Source organism: Abramis brama (genome assembly GCF_963993115.1).
Source record: "Abramis brama genome assembly, chromosome: 1".
In the NCBI taxonomy this organism is placed as follows: Eukaryota; Metazoa; Chordata; class Actinopteri; order Cypriniformes; family Leuciscidae; genus Abramis; species Abramis brama.
Window position 1 is genome coordinate 72580262 of NC_139963.1, and position 22147 is coordinate 72602408.

The 22147-nt window shown below is 37.2% G+C and overlaps 1 protein-coding gene across 1 annotated transcript; it reads left to right on the forward strand.

Moving 5' to 3' along the window:
* The first annotated feature begins 4188 nt into the window (after nucleotides 1-4188).
* Nucleotides 4189-11022, forward strand: LOC311097027 (uncharacterized protein). Its single transcript, XM_084136493.1, has 11 exons — nucleotides 4189-5204; nucleotides 5672-5759; nucleotides 5899-6094; nucleotides 6213-6489; nucleotides 6612-6789; nucleotides 6914-6990; nucleotides 7149-7329; nucleotides 7543-7791; nucleotides 7917-8088; nucleotides 10206-10354; nucleotides 10550-11022. Exons 1-11 carry the CDS (start codon nucleotides 4908-4910, stop codon nucleotides 10726-10728), a joined length of 2043 nt encoding a protein of 680 aa, XP_083992619.1. The 5' UTR covers nucleotides 4189-4907; the 3' UTR covers nucleotides 10729-11022.
* Nucleotides 11023-22147: the final 11125 nt, after the last annotated feature.

A 22147-nucleotide genomic window follows, 5' to 3' on the forward strand; every position in this document is an offset into this window, starting at 1 on the left:
GATTTCAGTGAGGCTCACCGTGTTGCCCGAAGTATTGTGGAGCGCACTTTAGGGAGGTGGAAGCTACGCTTTCGGACTATTCACAAGTCCAGTGGTGGTCTTCTCTTTGTGCCACAAAAGTGCTGTGCTGTAGTAACAGTAACAGCTATGTTGCACAACATTGCAGTGCGGGCAAGAGTGCCCTTGGACATCAGGGAGGAAGATGAAGAGGTGGAGGAAGAGAATGAAGTTGAGATGCGACTTCATGATGATCAACCAAGACATGTTCAATACATGGCTGGGTTTCATGCACGCCAGCAGGTCATTGACACATTTTTTTGAGTTCCTCCTTCATTTGTGTCATCTTTATAGCACATTAAATATTTTTTGTTAAATACAACATTTGTAGTACCCTTGAAATGTCCATATACAACAGTGTACTTTATTTATTTATTTCATTCTAACAATTATTCATGTTCAGTTATGCCATTTTTATTTTATTACTTTATTCGTTATTATTTCTATATTGAATTGTGTAATGAGTAGAAAATATAAATGAATAAAAATATACGCAAAAAAAAAGAGAAATGACTTTGAAGAGTAAATTTTAGGTGCAATTTGCCGGTTGTCCAGCAGGTGCCCTCGTAACGCCCGTTTCACACATACTCCGTTTGCAGTGCGTATGCGGTGCGTATTTTTTTCCGTACCCATGTTAACAGGTTAGAGCTTTCACACTGCACGCGGTTGCAGTCCGTCGATCCGTTCCAGTTGCGGTGCGTATACAGCAGTGCAGAGATCGTTTCCGCACCGAGTCTATTTTTGCTGTGCTGCAAACGCTGAATTAAAGTGACAGCGCATGTTTCGTGGTCAAAATGAACACATATTGACCTGAAAATGTAGAAATTTCACCATAAATGCGATTAATGAAATGAAATGTAGTAATCTCACCATAAATGTATTTAATTATACTACTTTTTCCACAAGACCGGGGTAAAGCAAGGAAAGCTACAATTTACCTCAACAAGGCGACATACAACACTTGTCTCATTCGTGGAGGTAAAAAAAAAACAAGTTCTTTGTGACATGCCAGATTTATTGTATTAAAATTTAAATGAAAAAGAAAAGGCATGCGAGTGGGCTGTTTTTGTCAATTTTAAGTTTTAATTTAAAATGTTTGCGATTTAATATGTAGGCTACATGGTTAAATTTTATCACTTGCTTGAGCAACTTAATATAAGTAGAAGTAGGCTATGCGTTGAATAATAGGCTGCCGTTGTTTAAATTGTGTTTAAACGTGCATACGTCTATTAAAGAGTGTATGTACAAAGAGAATCGCAATGCTGAGACGTTAAGACCGGGGTAAATCAATGGAAAATACAATTTACCTCAACAAGGCGACATAATGAACAACACTCGTCTCATTCGTGGAGGTGGAAAAACAAGTTCTTTGTGACATGCAAGATTTATTATATAAAGATTTAAATTATGCAAGGAAAGGGTATGAGTCTGCTGTTTTTGTCAATTTTACGTTTTAATTTAAAATGTAGGCTTTGCGATTTTAAGTAGGCTACATGGTAAAATATTTTACCACTTGCTTGAGCAACTTAATATATAATTATATAGAAGTAATGCATTTAATAATATGTTGTTAAATTGTGTTTAAACGTGAATACATCTATTAAAGAGTGTAGGCTATATGTGTACAAAGAGAATAGCAATGCTGACAAAAAAACATTTTTTAAATAAAAGTTGCTGATAACTTCTTGATTTGAAATACAAATTGAGAGTATGTATTTGTGGTATAGCCAGCAGTGGATCAGTTACGCACTGCAAACGCAGCATATGTGAAAGCACTATTGCGCGTGCTGCTCCTGCACTGCACACGGAGTATGTGTGAAACGGGCGTAACTCTGTCTCCTTACGATGCACTTAAGGCTTTACGATTACTCCAGAGCACTCGTAGATCTACGAAGATTTTCAAGTGCTACTTAAGTTACGATGCTTTTGGGAAACAATACTGTAATATTAAGATCATTCGTACGATCATTTCTATGAACTTCTTAGGCTTATGATGCTTTTGAGAAACGCAGCCCTGGTTAGTAGTAAGTGAAGCTGGTAATGCTGTTTGTGGAGTTGTTTAATCCTCCTCTGCTGAGATCTCCAGAGATTAGATGTCTTTTATCTTCTGCTATCTTCAATAATGCTCAATCATCATTCAATCAATCAGTCAATTATCGGAAAGTAACAAATTAAATTTACTTGCGTTAATTGAATAGTTTTTTGAGTAGTTCTACTGCACTGACTGAAGGTCACAGAAGACTGAGACATGCACTGTATGCACATTGCCCTATTGATCTGCGCATGCGTCGCGTCTGAACGCGTTGTCTGTGTTTGGAGCTCTATCGATTTGATTCATAATCCGTGATTTTTTTTTCTCTTTAAACTCACTTACAACGAACATTTTCTACTTTTCCTCAATGAGAAGCACTACTGCTCAAACCTCATAGTTACAACGCGGACTGTTGAGCAGACGCGTCTCAAGCCGATTTGTGATCCAACATCGGATACTCTTATAGGTTACTCCTGTGGATCACGGCTGAACGCGTCTTCTCCACACTCACTTACAAACAAATACTTTTTCGCCTATCGTGCGTCTACTCTACACCCGTAACACTAAAAAGACGGATTATATCCAAGACAGTCATAAATTAGTATCAATATTGATAGCATCACTGGTAGCATCGTTGCTAACTTACTGTCCATCTGTTAAAATGGCGAATATATCAGATGTATGTAGTCTACCTTTTGGTGCAGGTGAGGACACATTCGAGTTGCACGCGGTACAGTCTGAGCTGGAAGCTGTTGAGAAACAGATCCACGACCTTTTAATGAGACAAGCCGAACTGAGAGACCGGCGTTTAGCTCTTGAATCAGCACGCGCCGCTGCGTCGATTAGTAATCCACTGACCCAGAACTCGTCTACTCCGTGCGTTTCTCAGCATTGGTCCCAAGCGTCCAGGTCACGATCAGCCATGGTTTCGTTCACTCCGGCTCCGACACACCACAGCAGCGGTGGGTGGTTCCGCGGCGGAAGACTCAAGCCAGGACCAGAGCAAGAATCTCTCCGCCCCTCCCAGTTTTCGAGATATCCACCCAGAACCGTTTCTCCCCTCTTTGCGAAACGTAACGCGATGCTGTGATCATCGGCGATACAAATATCATGTAAGCAAATTTAAAAGTGCAGTAGACCTATAGGTAAGCCTTATAAAACTAACTTTATGTCAGTGGCTAGACCGACTCTTCTTCCTCAGTTGTTTGTTTACACGTAGCATATATAAGTGATTTTTTTTGTGCCGACGGCCCTCGGTTGGATGGCCGTTCTGGACTTTTCCAGAAGCACAGATTGTCAGTCCGTCCCTGCACATATGTGAAAGAATGCTGGTATAATAATCAGTGATCATGCAGCAGTATCTATGGAGATACATTTGGGTAGATTTCAGCATTGTTCCAGATGGAGGTTGCAAACTTTGTTACAAGACCCAGCGTTTATTAAATTTGTGGAGAATTGTATTGATAAATATTTTTAACTAAATACGAATGAAACTACGGCAAGTATTAGATGGAAAGTGTACGTAAGAGGAGAAATTATTAGTTATACAAACAACATAATAAGGAATTATGAGAGATAACTATGATAAATTAACAACCGACAGCCTATATATATAGCCTTTCAAAATCCACAAATGCGTGAGGGGATTCACAAATGCACAGAAAGCGGTTCACAAATTAATGCCAGGCAGAGTTGTGTTTGTTAAATAATAAAACATTTGTAAATATTTTTTTATTTGCAAATCTTATTTTTATCTTAAATCTTATTTGTGAATTTGATATTTTTTTGTGAATCTCCTTACATTTATTTGCAGATCTTAATCTATTTATTTGTGAATTTGATACATTTTTGTGAATCTCTTTACATTTATTTGTGAATATTAATCTAATCTGGAATAATGCAACAATTTTAACCCCATAATCCTCCTCTGCCTATTCTGACTATTTTGTGCTTCACTTGAAAAAGTTCCTTTCACCTTTAGTAACTGGAGTCACTTCAATTCTATAATAATAATAATAATGGAAGGCTACTAGTGAAGCTGAATCTGCGTGGCCCTGATTGGCTGCGGGGGTGTCCCGTACGCGCGTGCGTTGGAGGTCGATGACGTCGCCGGCCGCTCGCTCGCGCCGTCTCTCTTCCCTCATTGTTTTTCAGTGTCGAGTCTCCTGAGGTGAGGAGAGCAGTTCACGGTATTTCTCATATTTACACAACCATCACACACTTTATACAGTTTGATTGAGCGACAGACTCATTTCTGTATTGTTTTCGTCGATCACAGCGATACTTGTGCGTCTTTTCTGGCGTCTTCCTTCTGAAATAAACATTTAGTGCAGCAGCAGCGAGCATGAGGAGAATATGTTGAGTTCATTCAGACCTGAGCGATGTTGTGTTCGTCTGTGTGATTGTCTCGTCAAGTCAAAAGTCAAAGTTTAAGATCTGTGAAGGGAATGAATGGATATCGATCTCAAGTGTCATACTGGAACAGATCTGCTAAAGCTTTACATTATTTTACTTTACTCTTATATACTTAAAGGGGTCATATAATGGTACATGCACTTTTACAAGCTGATTGTACTGAAATGTGTGTTGGCAGTGCCTGAACACAACCATCATAAAATGATAAAAATCCATCCAGTGTTTTTTTTTTAATCTCCTTATATGTTTGACTCTCTTGAAATTGAGCTGTTCGATATTGTGACGTCACAAAATCGACGCCCCTCCTACGATCTTTGATTGACAGCAGCGTTTCAACACAGTCCCGCCCTCGCTCTGTCAATCATAGTCCGCGCATCATTGTTGATACCCTGGAGAACTGTCTATGAGCATAATGGCGTCCAAGCGATTGTGGTGTTCTGTTCTTGGGTGCAATAAGGAGCACATCAGTCATTTTACTCTTCCTAAATCAGAACCGCTGAAAACGCAGTGGCTGAGTTTTGCTTTTGAAGGGAATATTCCCCACGATCAACACGAATGTTTGTATGTTTGCGCTAATCATTTTTCACCAGACTGCTTTATAAACGAGGGTCAGTATAAAGCTGGATTTGCTAAAAAGCTGCTCCTCAAAAAAGGATCAGTACCAACCATTCGTGTTCCTGCTGAACCTCCAGAAGAACAAGTGAGTTTTATTAATCTTTATATTAATCTTTGCAAATCGCTTGCTGCACGCTTCATTATGAATGCGGCTGTTTATACTCAGGGTACATTATGGCATGTTTTCTATATATGACGTTCTCAATATAATTCATAATCCCACGTTTATAATGAACAACGCGTTATGGTGTTATTAAAAAATGTGTACACAGCACAGGTGTTAAAGTTAACGTGGTAATACTACACTAAGCTTACTTTTGTATATGGTTTATAATGGTGTCTGTTACTGATGTTAAGAAGTAACGTTAATGTAAAAAACAAAAAAAAAACAGTTATAACTGCATGAAGATGAATGGTAACACAATACCTACAAAATATTGTTTACATCCTGCAAATGCATATGATTCAAGACTATAAATACTCTAATGGATGTTTTTCAATATTACGCCGGAATAAATGATGTAATCTGATCAATTATTTGCTTTTGTATAGGCAAGCACATCGGAAGAATTGGACATGGTGCAACATGTGGCCAGCCAGCTCTCAATGAAAACTTTACGTCCGCACTACAAAAGCACAGGTTTGCTGATCCAGATTTTATATAGTGTGAAGTCATATATTAATTTTTTGCGTTATTGTCAGTAATAATATTTATTGTTGTTTTATTTTTTTAATTTATATTACTACACGGTATTAAAATGTGAACTATTATGTAACAGGCACACAGACAACTATGTTATACCCAGATATTGGTGTTGGCCAGTCAATACCACTGCTATCATCTACACCAATAAAGAGGCCAAATAAGAGATCTCGCTTGGAGCTAGAGGAGGAAGAGGAGGACCCTTCTGGAGCCAGCTCAAGTATGAACGTGGAAGAGCCTATCGATGATCCAGCTGAGCCAACAGATGTGACGTAAGTGACAAGACTATTTTTTTGTTCAAGATTGCAATCAGTTCGATAGTATAAATTTGTCTTTTTATGTTATGTGGAATTTGGAAATTATTTAAGCAACTCTTTATTATTCTAATAGATTTGAGTCTTCAAAGCCGGTTTACAAGACAGCGACTTACATTGTTTATGAAAACTGCCTGCTGCAGCTCTTCGAGCAGTGCCCTGTGTGTCAGCGTGTTACCAATGTACAGAGAAAAGTATTTGGCACATTCCTCTCTGTTGAACAACGCTGCCCACACTGTGACTTCTTCAGGAAATGGAATAGTCAGCCAATTATACAAAGCACTCCTGCAGGGAACCTCCAGCTTTCTGTTGCAGTGTATGCCAATGGTGCCTCTTTCTTCAAAGTTAAACGGGTAGGTTAGCCTATAATTTACTATTGCAAGTAATATCACAAAGATCAACCCTGAACATAAATAAATGAACATACTGTCCCCGAAGTCATGCTAAATGAAGGAATCCTCTTTTCTGACCCTAGATATTCCAGGCAATGAACCTGAAAATGATCCAATACACCACCTTTAGAAATCATGCCCGGAGGTTCATACAGCCTGCAATTGTACATAGCTGGAAGACGGCACAGGATGGCATGATGCAGCAGCTCAGACAGCAGCAGAACATTGTCCTGGGCGGAGACATGAGGGCAGATTCACCAGGTACTAAATGCTGAACAACTGACTCAGTTTACATATTGCTGTGAAGGCAAAACTTACAGAGTAATAATAATAAATAATAAATACTGAATGTAATACAAAGTAAACATTACTTCTCTACGTAAAGGTCATTCAGCCAAGTTTGGAAGTTACTCAGTGATGGACCTAAGGACCAACACTATTATTGATCTGCAACTAGTTCAGGTGAGTCTAACATTACAGACTTATGCAAGATGTAATGCATATGCAATGTAACAAAGTAAATGTACAGAAAAAAGGCACAGGGATTGTTTACTGTGTTATTCGCTAACATAACAGTCATTGACAACAATTGTCATGTATGCCCTTTATTTTCTAATCAGAGTAATGAAGTTGGAGGGAGCAACAACATGGAGAAAGAGGGTCTGAGGAGGAGCCTTGATCTCTTGAGGGCACACGGTGTGACTTTTGACAGCATTGTTACAGACCGGCACCCTCAAATACAAAAATACCTGCGGGAGGCCAACATCAAACAGTATTACGATGTATGGCACATTGAAAAAGGTATTAGCTCCTGTCTGAGTATGTGTTGTTTATGTGCCTAATTACTGTCATAGTCTCACAGACTATTATTTTTAATCAGATCAGTGAAATTTTATTACAAAACATTATGATACAAAACCATACCTTTGACCAGAACTTCCTTTTTATTATATTGTGTTCAATAAACACTGGATTTTTCTGCATGGCTGAATTGCAGTTTGTTTATATTATTAGGAGTATCAAAGAAACTGCTGAAGATTGCTCAGAAGAAAGACAGTGAAAAACTGCAGAAGTGGTATCGCAGTATAAAAAACCACATATATTGGACGGCGGCTTCTTCTTCATCAGGGCCAGAGCGAGTGGCAAAGTGGACATCAATTCTTAATCATATCCAAGACATGCACACACATGATGATCCCATTTTCCCACAGTGTTTGCATCCGCAGCGCAATACAACGGATAAGAGCAAGTGGTTGAGAGCAGGTGTTTACCCTATTAGCAGTGTCAATATATCTGATGTGTCTATGTGTATATGACAGGCATCATTTTTTTTCTTATTTATTTGTATTTAAATATAAAGTTTAATAACTTCCACTTTCCCACACCAGGAACAACTGCCTTCTCTCGATTAGAGAAGATACTCAGAAACAAGAGGATTCTGAAGGATGTTGAAAAACTGAGCCCTCACCATCAGACCTCATCACTAGAGGCGTTCCACAGCGTAATTCTGCGCTTTGCACCAAAGAATGTTGTGTTTTCTTTCCTGGGAATGTTATGCAGGTAAATCAGTATAATTGGGAAAGGAGTGTACAGTACCAGTCAAAAGTTTGGAAACACTACTATTTTTAATGCTTTTGAAAGAAGTCTCTTATGCTCATCAAGCCTGCAGTTAAAAACAAAAAAACAACAAAAAAAACAGTAATATTATGAAATATTATTACAATTTAAAATAATGGTTCTCTTTTTTAATATACTTTAAAATGTAATTTATTTTTGTGATGCAAAGCTGAATTTTCATCAGCAAGTACTCCAGTCTTTGGGGTCTTATGATCCTTCAGAAATCATTCTAATATGATAATTTGATACTCAGTTATTATCAATGATGGAAACAGTTGTGCTGTTTAATATATTTTTTTGGAATACTTTTTTCAGGATTCATTGATGAGTAAAACGTTAACAGCATTTATTTATAAAAACAGCATTTATTCAAAATAAAAACATTTCTAACAATATAAATCGTTACCATCACCTTTTATCAATTTAACGCATCCTTGTTGAATTAAAGTACTAATTTCTTTAAAAAAAAAAAGTTATTGTTCCCAAACTTTTGAACGGTAGTGTATATTGTTACAAAAGATTTCTATTCTAAATAAATACAGTTCTTTTTAACTTTTTATTCATCAAATAATCCTGAAAAAAGTATCTCAGGTTATAAAAAAATATTAAGCAGCACAACTGTTTCCAACACTGATCATAAATCAGCATATTAGAATGATTTCTGAAGGATCATAAGACACCAAAGACTGGAGTACTTGCTGATGAAAATTCAGCTTTGCATCACAAAAATAAATTACATTTTAAAGTATATTAAAAAAGAGAACCATTATTTTAAATTGTAATAATATTTCATAATATTACTGTTTTTTTTTGTTTTTAACTGCAGGCTTGATGAGCATAACTGTGCGTTCACACCAGACGCGAATAGCGCGTCAAATTCGCGCCTGCCGCGTCTATTTATACGCTTGACCACAGCGAAATTGACGCGCGTAAAATCAAAAGTTTGAAGCGAAATTTACGCGCGTCAGAGGCGAAAGTTTCGAAACCTGTTGGCGGCCATCTTTTTTTTGTTTATCGAGCATTAGCATTAATCGAGAGAATCACCGCTCGTATATGCTCTGGAGAGCAGAAACAGCTGCTTAGGGGACATCGTCGCTGTACTCGGGTCCACCAAACCCTCCGGAGGGTTTCAGGAGTTTCACAATTTGCTCCATGAGCTAGGTTTGGTGGACCTAACGGTGAGGACGCTGACGAGGACAGCGTAGGCCGTATAAGGCCTCGGCCTCGAGTGGTCTCTGCCTGGCGAGCCCGCGCTGTACAGCCCGGCTCGAGGTTCACCCTCGCCCGCACCTAATCTGTGATTTATTTTTGTTTTGATAATAAATGGAGCCAGCCTTCAAAAGTGAAACCTGTCCTGTGATTTTTGTTTGTTTTTATACACTAAATTGTGTTTGTTGTCTTTACATTAGATTAATAATGTTTCATATAATCTAGAATAGATATGGAATAAATAGCATTCAATACAAAATGAGTATCTCTCATATATTGAAATCGAGTTTTATGTTTTTATTTGCTTTATTGTGCATTTTAGTCATATTACAAAATAATTTATTGAGGCCGAACATAAAATAACATTATATACTGTCACTTCACCACGTGACAGCAGCATGCAAGTAGACTCCTGATTGGTTAATGCGGCGCGAATTGACGCAGAAGTTCAGATTTTTCAACTCGGGCGGCAGACGCGAATTCGCGTCAAACGCGTGAATGCACAAATAGCACTAATAAAATCATTCGCGCGTAACGCGCTTAACGCACCAGACGCTCAATTCGAGTCATTCGCGCGAACGAGGCGAATTCGCGTCTACCGCGCCGCGCTAAACGCCTCATTCGCGCCACAGGAATTTTTTACGCGCGTAACGCGTCTTTGCATTGACTTAACATTGAAATCACTCGCGCCTGACGCGCTATTCGCGTCCGGTGTGAACGCACCATAAGAGACTTCTTTCAAAAGCATTAAAAATAGTAGTGTTTCCAAACTTTTGACTGGTACTGTATACACATTTTCAAACACGCAAGCGTGACCTAGGTAATGTTTAACCATTATTTCTTCTCTATAGACTCTACCTGGCAGCCCTACATTTTAATGAGAATGCTGGGCGTCCCCAAGCCACGACAGCAGCTGGAGAGCCACTATTTAAGGTGGTTTTCCCAAAATACAAGAAAGGACAATGCTCTGCAAAGCCAGTGAAAGTAGAACCAACCTTCCGTGAGTGTAACAACTTTTATTTAAATGCAAAATAGTCATTCTATGTACAGACATAATATCAGAAGCACAACATAAATTTTGTATAATTTTTTTTTTTTAAACAAGACACCTTATAGACAATTTTATGTACAAAACCATGTAGCCACAACACTAAGTGAGCAACTCAACTTCAGAGTAAACTGATTTTTTGTACAGAGTACGTGGACAACCTGTTGGAAATTATCTTTGAGAACGTTGTTGTGGACCCAACCCCTTACATGGACGATATCCTGAAGATCTCCATACCTGAGAATCTCTCGTCCCAGTTTGACAAACCAGACAAACAGGAAGTGATAAACAGCTACGTGTCTAGGTTTAATCAAGGGCAGGTCTGAACCCTACATATTGTCCATGTGCATTAGGGAACTCTGCCCGTATTCGTCGCACCACACAGGAGGGCAGCACAACCCTGATTCTCCAGCCCAGAATGCCCCAACACTTCTGTATGCCAAAAACCTGTAACGGCTGAGAAAATTTAACCATTTTTTGTTGTGAAAATTTCATTTTTTTATTGCTGTTTGTTTTTTGACAATTATTTTTGCTGTTACTGCATTTTTGTTTGTTAATAACTTATTACATACCTCTGTGGAATTTAGTAAAACAGTATTTCTGTCGATAAATGTTAGTCCAAACAGTTTTGTGTCTATTCATTATTTGGTATTTAATGCTGAATGGTATGTTACGTGGTTATTAATAATTACACTAGAGTTGATCAGTTACCCATAGTGAACTTTATGCTTTGCACTGCAGTTTCTTATGTTACAATAGAAAATTATGACTGAAATAAATCAAAACACAACTTACCTTTCCATTCCCCTTAAACCTAAAGGCCCATAGTCTGCTCGGTAGATGTTTAATGCATTCTGAAGCGAGAACAGATTTAAACAAACAGGTTCCAGGCCTGGATGATCAACCATACATTGAGGTGGATTTTCCAGCTGCTGTAATCTTCTTAAAACCTACAAATTATGAATATGGTAACTGCCCTGATATTTTTACAAGATAATTGCATAATAGCAATACAATTTAGGAAAAGTACTGTACCTGTGGTATCTAATCTCCCTGCAGCATATATTCTCAGCCTCTGTAGGCATTTGCCCACAATTTCCACAAAGACACCTGGAACAGGAATATCAATGAAGTTACAATACTATGTTAGATGTACTTGAATGTTTTCTTAAAACATAAAACATTTTCGTACTGCACTGCACATTAACGTTCATAAAAAAAAGTCTTGGGTATAACTTACATCAGTAAACACATAGCGTTCGTATCTCACTACTCTACCCTGCCAGTACACACAAAGATAGATAAAAGAGACATTACGTTACTCAACCATTCAGAAACGTCCTGTTTAATTAGCCTTAATTGTCGAACTTCTTCGGGGCCGTCATCGTAGATAAGCGCCGAAAGTCCTCATTAAGACTCTTACTCTCTGTTCTTTTATTTATCGGAAATATTGAACTTAACCCTGGTCCGGGCAAAAATGCCTTTATGTCCGCTTTTTTATATTTCCTGGGATTTTATACTCATGTTATGCAGGTGTCCCACACATGCAGGTGTCCCACACATGGATTTATCTCAACCGCAGTGCTTTCAACAACCTGTAGGCACATCGATTACACCTCAGTTGTTATTAAATTCTCCTCCTGTTATCCCAGGCTTTAATTCTAAACCTGTTAGAGCACAAAAAAGACCATTGTGTCTAAGGAAAAATCCAGTTACTTTATGCCAACTTGGTAGAATTAGAGGTTTCAAAATTTGCCATCTAAATATGAGAAGCCTTGTTCCCAAACTGGATGAATTTAAAATCATGTTTACTCAAACAAAGGCTCATGTTATGGCAATATCTGAATCATGGCTGACTCCTGTTATATCAGATTCCTTTCTTGCGATTGAAAACTATTTATTATATCGCAAAGACAGGACTGATAGAACTGTTGCTCTTTATGTAAATAAAAAATATGCACATTCTATAGTAAAACTTTCAACAGTATCAGAGTCAGTTCAATTAGTTATTCATTTTACAAATCAACTTTCAGTTACTATTATTGTCACATACAAGCCTCCAAATGTCAGTCCAACTGCATATTTATTGCAGTTCTCGGACTTAATAAAATCGGTTAAAACTAAGGAGCTTGTTATTCTTGGTGACATGAATTTAAATTGGATTGATAATTCATCTAAACTTCTGAAAACAACTGCCATAAAATATGGTCTTCATCAATTAATTAAAGATCCCACCAGATTTGGTAAAACACGAAATTCTATTTTGGACCTTATTTTCACTAATCAACCCTCCAAGTATGGCATATCAGGAGTGATAAATACAGCAGTTTCAGATCATTCACTCATATATGTCATTAGGAAATGTTTTAAACAGCCAAAATGTCATAAAAATAATTACATTAAAAAAGTACCAAATTCAAAATTGTCTCAGTTTAATGCTGAATTTGCTGATACTGATTGGAGTAACGAGATGTTTTTGCAAAATCCCGATCATGTCCTGTTAAATTTCCATAGAAGAGTGGAGACAATACGTCAAAAATATACAACTACCTGTAAAATACATATTAGACAAAATACAGTACCTTGGGTAACTCCTGACATTTTACAGCTCCTAAAAAAGAAGGCCTCTTCCTTGAAAGCCTACAGACTATTAAAAACACCTGAAGCTAAGCTTATTTTCACACAGTTTAGAAATAAGTGTAATTTTGAATTATACAAAGCAAAACAGTCTTATTTTGAAAATCAAATTAGTCGAACAGTTTCCAACCCAAGAACATTATGGCGAACAATGAAATCTATAACTGGTGAAAATAAAATTAAAAATAATAATAGTTTACAAATATCCATAAATGGTACTCTTCTCACTGATCATGATAAAATTGCTAATTCTTTTAATGAGTATTTTATTGCATCTGTACAAGAATTAACCTCTAAATTTACTATTCCTCTGTTTCTCACATCAGTACCAGCATTATCTCTGGAATTCTCCTTTTCTGAAATCGTACAAAATGATATAACTAATATTTTGTGTTCTCTGAATGCTTCTCATGCTTGTGATGTAAATAATTTAAACATGATTTTTCTTAAAACTCATGCCAGTACTCTTATACCACTCTTTCATCATTTAGTTAATCTGTGTATTAGACAATCAGTATTTCCTGCCATGTGGAAAACGGCCCAGATCACCCCAATGTTTAAGTCTGATGATCCAACCAATGTTTCCAACTACCGTCCAATTGCAATTCTCCCAACCATTTCCAAGTTGCTTGAAAAAATATTATATAATCAACTAATCAACCACCTTGAAAATAATAACCTGCTCAGTGATTGCCAGCATGGCTTTCGACCCTTGCGGTCAACCATGTCGGCTTTGCTGCTTCTCACTGAGCAAATACGTGCGTCTCTAAACAAGGGTCAGATTACTGGAGTTATATTCATAGATTTTCAGAAAGCTTTTGATACAGTCAATCATCAAATTCTGTTAAACAAACTTCTTTCTTTTCATTTGTCATCTTCCGCAATAGATATGTTTATATCATATTTAAGTGACAGATCTCAGACTGTAAGAATCGGCACAGTAACATCACAGCCACAAGTGTGTTCTATGGGAGTTCCACAGGGCAGTATTTTAGGTCCTTTACTTTTCCTTATGTATATTAATGATCTTCCTTGTGTTCTTAATTTTTCTAGTTCTTTGCTATATGCTGATGACACTGTTATTTTTCTTTCTGGTTCTAATATTGACACAATCAATTACAAACTTAACACAGATTTGCAGCATTTACATAACTGGCTGCAAGATAATCATTTAACACTTATTAATGTCAAGAAAACACAATGCATGTATTTTTACTCATCTAGGAGACAGCTATCCATATCCAATCCTATCACTTTTTCTAATCAAACGCTTTCAATTGTATCAGCGTATAAGTATTTGGGAGTCTATCTTGACTCACATCTTACTTATCAAGAACATGTTCAAACCCTAACCAGAAAGTTAAACCAAAAGTTATTTGTTTATAGCAACCCAGGTGAAAAAAAAGTTCACTAAAATACATTTTATTTAAGTGCACTTAGTACACTTCCATAATGTACTTAGTGCTCTATTTTCGCGCACTTATTTTGTACTTAATATACTAAAAGCTTATCTTTAGTACTTCTTAAGATAAACTTAAGATCATCTTAGTGTACTCAACTGTGCTATTTTGAGACACACTGAAGATGAACTAAAGTGTATTTTTAATATACTATTTCAGCTTTTTAAAAAAAATATTTTGTTACCACTTTTAGTAAAACTGAAACCATCTTTAATGCATTTTAAATACAATAATAAATTAAAATATAATAATAATATATAATAAATATATACAAATTATACTTATAATGTATTAATAGGTTAAAAAAAGTGCACTAAAATACATTTTATTAAAGTACACTTCCATAATGTACTTAAAGTGCTCCATTTTCGCACACTAATTTTGTACTTAATATACTAAAAGTTTTTTTTAGTACTTCTTAAGATAAACTTAAGATTTTAGTGTACTCAACTGTGCTATTTTTAGACACACTGAAGATGAACTAAAATATGCTTTTAACATACTATTTCAGCTTTAATTTGTTTTTATTTTGTTACCCCTTTTAGTACAATTGAACCCATCTTTAATGCATTTTTAAATACACTTATAAATTATTTAAAATATAAGAATATATAATAGTATACAAATCATATTTATGTATTGCTCACATATTTTTTATATAGTAAATTTATTTCAAATATATTTTAACTATGTTAACAGTACCTTTATAAAACATAATTAAATATGTTAATGGTGTATTTTAAAAGTAGTCAAGTACACTATTACTGTGTTATCAGTAGCATTTTCTGCCTCATTTATGCTAAAATTATGAAAATAATATATTTTAATGCATTACAAATACAGTGGAAAAATTATCATTCAATAAAACACACAGTAAAAAATATTAAACACACACTTTGAAAGCTAGTAAACTTTAATGTACTACACCCAGTGTACATCAGTACAGCCGCATATGTAAACTGTAAAAAAAAATACATTAACATAAATATAAATAAACCTAACTACAGTCAATAAAGTGCAGTCATTAATAGCTGCAAACAGTTACAGTACTGTCACAACTCAAACCATCTTCATCCTTCAAGTGAATTGGAGTGATTGGTCTTTGAGTTTGCCTCATTAGCCGCTTTCCGACCGGAGGAACCTTTTCACAGTTCCTAGAACTATTGGCTAAAGTACCCGGATGTCGGCGTGTTCGCACCGCAGGAACTAGGAACGATTTTAGTTCTAGGAACTCCATTTGGAGGAACTAATTTAGGTCCTACTTCAGAGTAGGGTCTAAACCAGCACTATAGAAACTACCCGTGACGTTAGTGTACGCTGATGACCGAACGCACGCGGAACACCAGCACCCGCCATTTTTAAAACAGCTAGAATGTAAACACACAGATTATAGCCTATATATTTACTCCATAAACTAACTATACAAACATGGAAAACAGTGATAGATGGGTCTCTAAACCTTCATGCTGAAGAGAAAATCCAACGCAACTTTGAGGGGACCAAGCCAAACATGATTATGTGTATCTGCCCAGCTAGCAACACTGGACATCAACCACACGGCATAGGCTAATAACCTTTTTTCCATATACTGTCTAATTTCTATAACAGTTCTATCTAATAACATATTAAACAGTACTGTTAGACAGATCGCTAACTAATAAACACAGAGAATGCGAGCATTGTTTGCTCTGGCGTTCTCAGCGCCGCCAAAATAAAGGTCCGTTGCGCCGTCAAAATAAAAGTCACCGTGCTTGCGTCACTCCCTTACCCCTCCTACCAGTTCCTATGGCCACTTGGCCAGTGCGAACGCAAACAGCAAAGCCGAGTTTGGGGGAGAGTAGTTCTTAGAACTGTTTAGAAGTGGACAGTTCCTAGAACTAAGTTCCTGGAACTACTTGGTCGGAAAGCGGCTATTGTTGCATTTCCTTCGAATCAGTGCTCGCACCTCAGACATGTTGGAAATTGTTTGATCACAGTGTCTGTGAAAGGGGAAAAAGAGGAGTTTATTTTTATATTAAAGCAAAATTAACCTCTGTTAAAAAAGTAACTGTTCCCTTTCAAAAGGGAACTTGCACTGCTTCGATGATGCTATTGGGGAACGATGTTCTCTAGGCGCCTCTTTAATACTTCGCACTAGTAGTGTCATAGGCTGTCGCCAGTCAAATTCTATTGCAGTGATTGTACAGCTTTTCATACACCGGTTCACATGGAGGGTGTTCCCCATAGCGTCATCGATGCAGTGTCTCATTCCCTGTTCTCAGGGAACAGAGGTCGTAACCTAGACGTTTTTTATTACAACACAGTATGATGTTTTGACATTTCCCTATGTTGTACATACAAGGTGAAAAAGACGTACTATTAAATGTATTATAAATGCATTAAAGTACATTTGTTTTGTACTAAAAACATACTTAAGTACATATAAGTACACATAAGTCTTTTTCACCTGGTAAAAATGGAATTCTTTAATATGGCATGTAATGCTTAGTTCATATATTTTAACAGTAGACATGCAATATAAAATGTTAATGTAATTCAGAAAAGGAGTTAATAAAAAATCTCTTGAACAACTGTGAAGTCTACATGGTATGTCACTGTATCACAGCAAAAAAGGGCAATTTAACTGTTTAACTGAAAAAGTATACCCAGCCAACAAGAATAATAATTATAATGTACAACAAATGCTAATCTTTATTTTTAGCGCTTAATGTTTTAGTCAGCCCCCTTTGACTTTGAGAGCAAAAAAAAAAAAAAGTGATGTACAGAAACACATACACTCTTCACCTCTGTTAAAAAAGATTTAAGGAAATTAGAAGTAGTGCAAAATATTGTAAGCCAGGACAAGTGACTTGCAGCTGTCCCAAAAAACAATTAAATAAATAGATTTTTACATGAATGAACACAAATTAGACTAGGAAACTAGGAAAAAATGTTGGGGGAAAAAATGTTGAAAAAACTAAACAGTGAGCTATTTATTTATGCAAACAGCAACTAAAACTTACCAGTAACTTCTGATAGCAGTATCTTCATCTCTTCGAGTCTGCTTCGACTTCGACTTGAAAAGCTTGGCTCTGATTGGTCAAATTGAATGTAGCTGAACTGAAAAAGACGTGCTGTTACACCGAGTCAAAAATACGACTGGCAAAGTAAACGTAAATGTAATACAAATCTTACCTAGAAACATAATGAGGTTCCAAATGTCACACGACATGCAAACTTGAAGATGAGGAAAAAATAAAAACAACACTAACAGTTACGTTTTCTATTAACGTTAGATAAAAAAAATTAAAAAATCTAAATGCTGTCATGATCACTCAACCGTAAGTAGTTGCAAAACATTTAAGAATACTGTTAATCTTTGAAAGAAAAACTGAGATATTGTAGGCTAATGAAACCTGAGAGATTTAACTTATATCCCTCTGATGAACGATTCACCAAAACTGTTCACGTTTGAAAAAGTTAATCGCAAAAAACATTACCTAATCCATATGAATCGCGTGGTTTCCTCCAAGTCCTCTAAAGAACGATCGCTCCAGTTTAAATTTAGATTTCTAATCTAAATTATTAGAAATCTAATCACATTGAAGGAACGCACAGCAAGCTCTGAGTGAGGTGTGAGCTCATTATTATCACAAGAACCAATCACAGCCGTTCAACCGCTCTGGAACCAATCAGGATTAGTCACGTGTGTTATTCGTGTTTTTCAAATTTAAACAAGTACAACATATTTTTGGACAACATTTAAACGTCTTTGTATCTATGATGCATTTAAAATAATATGATGTTGATATCCTTGTGGGAATTTCAGTAGTAAAAACATATCATGGACAACAGCCCTTTACAAGTATAGCCTACAAACAAGTAAAAGTGAACAACATTAATTTTAAGTGCTTATTGCAATGCTTAATAACAGTTGACAAATGTTTATAATACATTAGAAGTTGGTACATTATACAAAAATCTAAAATATTAAAATCATAAATATTACAAATATATTGCACTAGGCCTAAGTGTTTAAAGTACTTTAAACACACTAAAAGCTTAATCATTTTGCTATGTTCTTACACAAGTTACACAAATGTACTTTAAGTAAGAGCAACATAAGTATGTTTTCTTTAAATACACTAAAACTTCACACAAATGGCATGCTTGTGTTTAGCATATTTCTTAAAAGTATAATTAAGCATATATTTATTACCAATGTACTTCTAGTGCATTTTGTTAGAAATATATTAAAATTATGCTTGTGTTTAGCATATTTATTTAAAGTATAATTAAGCATATATTTATTACCAATGTACTTGTAGTAGAAATATATTAAAATGCAATTCAATGTATTTTTAATGCACTTCAAATAAGCATGTTGGTAATACAAATGTATTATAAACATACTATTTGTATTTCAAGTATATTTTTAATACATTTAATACTACGTCTTTTTCACCTGTGAATGCACATATTACAGAAATATACAGTTCAAAAACACAAATCATGCAGTTAGCTAACATGAATCAATTTACAGAAGAAACAATGAGCTCATTAAAGCTGTTATTACAAGTTGTGATCATAATGATCGAAGTTAGAAACTTCGAGGGATGTTTAGGGGCGTTGGAGGGTCAGAATCGTACTTACGGGGGTGGAAATCAAACCGCAAACTTTTTTACCCGCGGCAACAACTTAAAAGTAGCCCAAGACTGCGGAAAAACCTCGGACTTGGCAACACTGACGGTAGGCCGCGTTAGTAGGATCCTTCGACTCGGGAAAGCCTTCGGCTGCGTTTACACTCTGCATTAACATGCGATCACTGTTCTTTAAAGCCAATCAGGACACGGTGCGTTTACACCTGTCCACATCAAGAGCCTTCTGTGTCTGGATAACAGATGATCTTGCATTCCCCCTAAGAAAAAAAGGATGGCTCCAGTGCAAAGTCGACCTGAAGTGGTGGGTTTTCTTTTAAAAACAGTTTTCAGTCGGGGGACATCTCAAAATGTGGATAGATGCCGTAATGGAAATGGTACAGAGAAACGTGCTTGTACACCTGAAACACAGCTCTCGGACGACACCTTCCCAAAGCGCTAGAAGGTTTCCTGTCCGGGTCCACAAACCACATAACAGGCTACATTTATAAAATGTTTAAGGTTTGGGTAGGTCAAAAAGAAAGATGACAAATGTCATGATTTGTGTTGTATACCTCATAACTGAGTTTACATTCATCTGGAGTGACACCAACTAACTGTGCGTTCACACCGCCAGCGGCGAGAGCGTCAAAGTGGCCGGCCATGGCGCTACAGTGGGGTCATGGGCTTCCTCAACCCATTCCTAGAAGATAGGTTAACATGCAGTAATATGGTAGGGGGGGTTGGGGAAGACCTGACCACAGAGGAAAGAGAATATGCCATGGCCGAGCACAGTCAGGTAGAGGAGACGGGCACACACAGTCATCAGTGTGAGTCCAGCATTCAGGGACAGCCAGATGAAAGCCAGAGCCAGTCCAGCCTTCTTGGACAGGCAGGTGGAAGCCAGAGCCAGGCAGGTATAAGCCAGGGACAGGCAGGTGGAAGCCAGAGCCAGTCCAGCCTTCTTGGACAGGCAGGTGGAAGCCAGAGCCAGGTAGGTATAAGCCAGGGACAGGCAGGTGGAAGCCAGAGCCAGTCCAGCCTTCTTGGACAGGCAGGTGGAAGCCAGAGCCAGTCCAGCCTTCTTGGACAGGCAGGTGGAAGCCAGAGCCAGGTAGGTATAAGCCAGGGACAGGAAGGTGTAAGCCAGAGCCAGGCCAACCTTCATGGACAGGCAGGTGTAAGCCAGGGCCAGCCCAGCCTTCAGCCCTCCTCATTGAGGAGAAAGAGACCACACCACAGCTCCAACTTCGATGAGCGCATTCAGTAGAAGAGCGAGCACCAACGAGGACAGTGACAGCCTTTTTTTTCAAAGCCTCGTGGAAGACTTCAGGTCGCTGTCTGTGAGGATCAGACAGGACCTGAAGTTTAAAATACACAGGCTTGTGTATGAGGCTAGATGTCTGGAGGCTGAAGTTGAAGAACACTGGGGTGAGAGCAACGGGGGGCAACTGACAAGTCTGTGAGGGGTGATTGTAAGCTTATTTCCCTCGCAGTCTTGTCAGCTGCACCTTGTGCTTTCTCCCTTGTTCTAACAGTGTTAAAAAAAAGTGTTCAGTGTTCTGAAAGTATTAGTTCAAAAGTACAAAACTGTTCTGTATGAAAGTATTGTATGAAAGTATTAGTTCTATTGTAGGAAAGTATTAGTTCTAACAGTGTTTAAAACTTTAAGTTATTCATGTTTATCTCTTTTTTTTCTTTTTTTTTAACGTTATTAGTAAAATAGGCAATAAAATATTGTCAAGATTTCTGGTTATGTGTGTTTTATATTATTACAAATCTTTCATATTCTACCATATATTGAAAATGTGTAGGGAACCCAGGTGAGATTAAAAGCCAAAGGTATTCTCCACAATCAGCCTTGCCCGTGACAGCCTGTAGTTGAATACCCTTTGCCTGCCGGAGACATTGTGTCCTGGGAAAGGCCGCATGAGGTCCCGGCGGAGTGGAAAAGCCTCATCAGCCACAAAAACATGGCAGCTGGCAGCAGAGCATCTTGTGGCAGGCCAAGGGTCCCATCTCGCAGTGCCTGGCCGAAGGTGGAGTTAGCCAGCACACCACCATCGCTTGTCCTCCCGTGGCTGCCAACATCCACTACCCGGAAGCAGTACTGTGCGTCCACCACTGCCAGGAGGACAACAGAGTAGGTCCCCTTATAATTAAAGAACAGAGACCCTGAGTTGTCAGGGGCCCTGACTACAACATGTTTCCCATCGATGGACCCAAGGCAGTTTGGAAAGTTCCACCGATGGAGGAAGTCATTGGCGATGCTTTGCCATTCCTCAGTGGTGGGGACTGGCATGACCTCCTGCACCAAGGCATCCCATATTGCCCTTGCGACCTCTCCAACAATACCTGCCACGGTGCTCACTCCCACACGATAGCTAAAAGCTATGGTGCGGTAGGAGTCTCCAGTGGCCAAGAATCTGAAATAATAATAATAATAATAATTACTTAGGCAAAATGATCAAACAAACAAAAAAAATCTGTGGTGAAAAGAAGCTAAATACATTTACTTATATATTTTTTCCACCTCAACAAACTTCCTCTGAAACTCCAAATTCTGTTTTTACATTAATGCATGAGTAATAATAATCTAATGATATAATGGTATATGGTCACAGTTCACTTTTACTCCTTATGTCAATTTTCCTGATTATACTTGTTTGTATAATGTACAAAAAATGAATAGCCTACTACTTTGTAGAAATGATTATACTTTTATAATTTTTTAACGCAGGACTTTAACGTGTATCAGAGAATTTTTACAGTGTGGTATAACTTAATTACTTTTAACTTTATTAAGTAAATAATAATAATTATTTATTATTATTAATAAGTAAAGAATCTAAATACTACTTTGTCCACAACTGGAAAATAGCATTTAAGAACCAATGAAAACAATATCCAATATCCAACCCATTGAAAATACAAAACGAAATACTTATAAAAATATAAAGAAACAAATTAAACCATAAAGAACAAAAATCTCGAACTCACCGTAGACAGATTGCGAGGCGCTCAGCCGCATT

Coding starts and splice junctions, on each gene's coding strand:
- LOC311097027 (XM_084136493.1), top strand. CDS start 4,908: ATGAGCATAATGGCGTCCAAGCGATTGTGGTGTTCTGTTCTTGGGTGC. Junction 6,095..6,212: donor GCTGAGCCAACAGATGTGAC/GTAAGTGACAAG, acceptor TTATTCTAATAG/ATTTGAGTCTTCAAAGCCGG. Junction 10,355..10,549: donor GAAAGTAGAACCAACCTTCC/GTGAGTGTAACA, acceptor TTTTTTGTACAG/AGTACGTGGACAACCTGTTG.